Consider the following 4,036-nt stretch of genomic DNA (forward strand, 5'->3'; position numbering starts at 1 on the left):
GTCTGCGTTCAGCTCCGAATCGGCGTGTTCTTGCGGAGAATGCATCCTCATGGCAGACATTAAACGGTAAACTCCACGTTGTCTTTTTCAATCTGCTGCTTTTTCTGTACATTTTGGCGCATCATTTTTACCATCTAGTTTTGATCTTTGCTATCATGGCCATGGAACCTTATCGCTGTAGAGGAAGCTTTTTTCCATCTCTACATGCATCCAATCTCTTAGAAGTTATCGTTAACTAAATGGTTCCTTTGTGCAGGTTCACCACCACTGATTATTGCACATATAGATGAAGCTTTTTTCCATCTCTGGAACCTTACCTCTGTAGATGAAGCTTTTTCCCATCTCTACATAAATCGGTCTAACTAAGATTGTTCATTTGTGCAGGTTCGCCTCCACTTGTTATTGCACATGGAGGTTCCTCTGGGCTTTTTCCAGATCAAACATTGTTCGCTTACTATTTCGCTGCAAACAACAGCTTACCTGGGAGTGCTCTATTTTGTGATTTACAACTGACAAAGGACGCCCATGGCATGTGCCGGACTGGAATTGATCTAGGTGCTAGCACAAGCGTCAATCTAACATTCCCACAATTACTAAAGGAGTACACTGTGAACGGAGTACCCACACAGGGGTTCTTCTCTATAGATCTCACAGCAGATCAAGTATTCAACAACTTAACAGGTATCGTTTATCTACCTTCAACTGCTGTTGTTTCCTTGCCTGAATCCTGATAAGTGTTTGGTGTCTTGGCAGCTACACAATCAAATTTAGCGCGTTCCCCATCTTACGACTACCATTTTGGGATTTTACGACCAGAGAATGTAGCTGTGCTTGCAAACAATACTGCTCTAATGTGGTTAAACATTGAGGTATTAATCAAAGAAACATCTAATCATTTCCATCTCACATTTAGTAGTGTCTCTCCTTATGAACACCTTTTTTGTACAGTATATATGATGAGAGCACTGTTGTCTTGACCAGTATGCCAACTTTTTTACACAACACAATCTGGATATATCATCATATGTACTCTCAATCGTGTCGGCACTCCACATCGACTACATCTCGTCTCCAGAGATTGCATTTTTGAAGGCTATAAAAACAGGGGCACCAACGAACACCCCTCAATTGGTTCTCCGGTTTCGTGAGAAGCAAGAAGTGGAACCGAGCACCAATGTAACGTATGGGTCTCTTTTGAATGATCTAAAAACTGTTGCAACCTATGCATCAGGAATTTTGGTACCGAAAGAGTACATCTGGCCAGTAGACAATGCAACAAACTACTTAGAGTCAGAAACTACACTCATCAAAGAAGCTCATGCTGCCGGTTTAGCCATATATGTATCAGGTTTGGCAAATGATGCGGTCCCCCCCATTTACAATTACAGTTTTGACCCTGTCCGGGAATACCTGCAGTATGTGCCATCTACAGATTCCAATGTGGATGGGTTTCTTACAGATTTTCCCAGCACTGCATCTGAGGCCTTAGGTAAAAGCGCTATGGCTTTTGGGGTACTGCAAAGTCTCAATAAGTCAATAGAATGCTTCTTCTTTTTTTTTGGCTGTCATAGACTGTAAAAAAGACACTAACTCACGTATTGGGCAATGCAGCATGTTTTAGGAGCAATGCATCAGTGAAGCAATCAGGTATAACCGAATCTTTTTGTCCAATCTTGTAGATGCAATGGTACTTTGATTGCTCTAGCCTTTACATGTTGAGGGGCATCAAAGTTTCATTTGTTTGATTGGCTTTATCACAGGTACCAAGCCATTTGTCATCTCTCACAACGGTGCAAGTGGTGATTATCCTGGATGTACGTTGCTTTCATATCAAGGTGCCGTGAAAGGCGGGGCGAGTCACATTGATTGTCCCATACAAATAACAAAGGATGGCATCCCCATCTGCAGGGAATCCCCAGATCTGCTTACCAATACAGATGTTACTACCCATTCAAACTTCTACCCAAGCCTCATCAGTCTTATTCCTCAGTTACAGGACGCCAAGGGTCTCTACAGTTTCAACTTGACATGGGAAGAAATCACAACCTTGAAAGGTAGGTATCTTAGGTTGTGATTTCCTTTTTTTCCTGGAAGTTTTTGAATTGAGGTCATTGTGACATGAGAAGAAATCACAAACTTGAAAGGTAGGTTGTGATTTTCTTTTTGCCTGGAAGGTTTTGAATTAAGGTCATCGTGATTGATGAATCCTCTTGCTTGTGACAGCAAGGATTTCCAGCCCCGAGAGTATAGATCGTAATCCCGCATACACACAAGAAAGCATCATAACACTTTCGGACTTCCTGAGTTATGCCAAAAATTTAAGTGTTGGGATCCTTGTTGACATACAGGTATCCCATGCTCACCATCCTTCAGAGATTGGCAGAAAGATAGGTATGTTTTTGTGAAGGAGTTTATTTACTAAAGTGGATGCATGGTTGTTTACACAGAATGGTTACTTTTTGGAGACGGAAGCTGGCTTTGATGTTGTGGGTGCCGTGCTATCAAGTCTCAATGCGGCGGGCCTTAATAATTCCGACAAAGTTGTAATCCAATCGGAGGATAGTGCAGTTCTCGAACGTCTTCAGCAATTAACTGACTATCAATTAATATACAGAGTCGCATCCGCTGATGTAGAAGTCACTAAAGCTGAAGTACTACAAATCAAGAGCCTTGCAACATATGCCAACTTACCGAGGGGGTTGATCCAAGTTGCCAACGCCGCAGGCTATCTGTTGAATGGGTCGGATGTGGTGAGCCTATTCCATGCTCAGAACATGAGTGTTTTTGTCTCCGTCCTCAGAAATGAGTTTGTCAGTATACCCTTTGACTATGAATCTGACCCTGCCTTGGAGCTCAACACAATTGTTCAGTATTTCAAAGTGGATGGTGTGGTTACTGATTTCCCGGCCACCTTGAATGCCTACTTGAGTGAGTTCCCTCTCTGGCCACTAGAGGAGATTAGATCTACATATTAGCTGATCTTAAACCTCAAAATTTTGGTGTGATTTCCCCCTAGCCTAGCTTAAGAGAACGAGTTGATTAGTTATTTAAATGAACAAGGATTTGTGAACTTGACAATTGCTTGTGTCTGCAACGGCACAAGACAGGTACCCCACAGCGCTTTTGCACTAACTGGTGGACTGTGTTGGTGCATTGTTTCAGGTAACACTTGTTTGAATTCGAATACAGAGGCAGGGGGGCTTAGTTATTCGATGCGTTTCGTTGTCCCAGGGGAGCTGGTGGCCAACGTTCCCCCTACCCCTTCGGCATCACCCCCATCTGGAGCACCTCTCAATGTTACTGAAGGTGAAACGGCTCTGCCGCCCACCTTCAGTCCTCGTGCTTCCCCTTCAAACATCCCATCATCCAACCCTCCAACAACCAGCAGCACTCCCACACCCTTGCCCTCTGCTGCCTCCCATTGGCATGTACCCTACATCCTCGTCCTCATCGCCACCCTTGCGACTGCCTTCCCAATTGTCCTCCACTGATGGTGGTGATGACGACGATGAATAGAGTGCGGCCCAACATTCTTTCCCCACAATAACACTCTCCTTGTGCCTTGTAACATAAAAAAAACATAAGCCTTTCCTTGGATCAAAATGAAACCACATTACATTTTTGCTTTTGAATTGTGTCTTTAAAACATCCAGAATTCTTTACTTAATTTCCACCGATGCAGATTTATTCTGCATGGGTCATTCAAAGGATTGGGGTAAAGTTACCAAGTACTGTTGTTCACATGAGCCGATTGAGGTAGATATGACAAATGAGGTAGCTATACATACCTTTTGATAAGAGGTTTTGGTAGGTAGGTACTGGAGCTTGTGCCGATTGAGAAGGGTTTTGGTAGGTAGGCACTGGAGCTTGTGTAGATTGAGGAGTGACTTGTGGGGCTAGAAAAGGCTAAAGGAGCATTTGCTGTTATGGTGGCAAAGTCCACTTAGTTGTGTTTCCTTAGTACATCAACCACACAACACTTAAGCGTTTACAAATTGAGCACCTTTCACAAACGTTTACAACTTGATTTTCTTTC

At 43.2% G+C, this 4,036-nt stretch overlaps 1 protein-coding gene across 1 annotated transcript in view; it reads left to right on the forward strand.

Annotated features, from left to right (window-relative positions):
- LOC147615258 (glycerophosphodiester phosphodiesterase GDPDL7-like) overlaps positions 1–3,634 on the forward strand; it is a 4,110-nt gene extending 476 nt beyond the window's left edge. The window contains exons 1-9 of the mRNA XM_086779331.1: positions 1–66; positions 385–681; positions 754–869; positions 982–1,489; positions 1,612–1,647; positions 1,761–2,054; positions 2,224–2,348; positions 2,448–2,928; positions 3,163–3,634. The exon at positions 1–66 is cut by the window's left edge and continues 476 nt beyond it. Coding sequence (XP_086635457.1) covers positions 1–66; positions 385–681; positions 754–869; positions 982–1,489; positions 1,612–1,647; positions 1,761–2,054; positions 2,224–2,348; positions 2,448–2,928; positions 3,163–3,491 — 2,252 coding nt within the window. The 3' untranslated portion in view covers positions 3,492–3,634. The remainder of the gene's footprint in view (positions 67–384; positions 682–753; positions 870–981; positions 1,490–1,611; positions 1,648–1,760; positions 2,055–2,223; positions 2,349–2,447; positions 2,929–3,162) is intronic.
- The last annotated feature ends 402 nt before the right edge of the window (positions 3,635–4,036 follow it).

Source organism: Cibotium barometz, chromosome 40 (assembly GCF_041138505.1).
Source record: "Cibotium barometz isolate CiBa-2024 chromosome 40, ASM4113850v1, whole genome shotgun sequence".
NCBI lineage: Eukaryota > Viridiplantae > Streptophyta > Polypodiopsida > Cyatheales > Cibotiaceae > Cibotium > Cibotium barometz.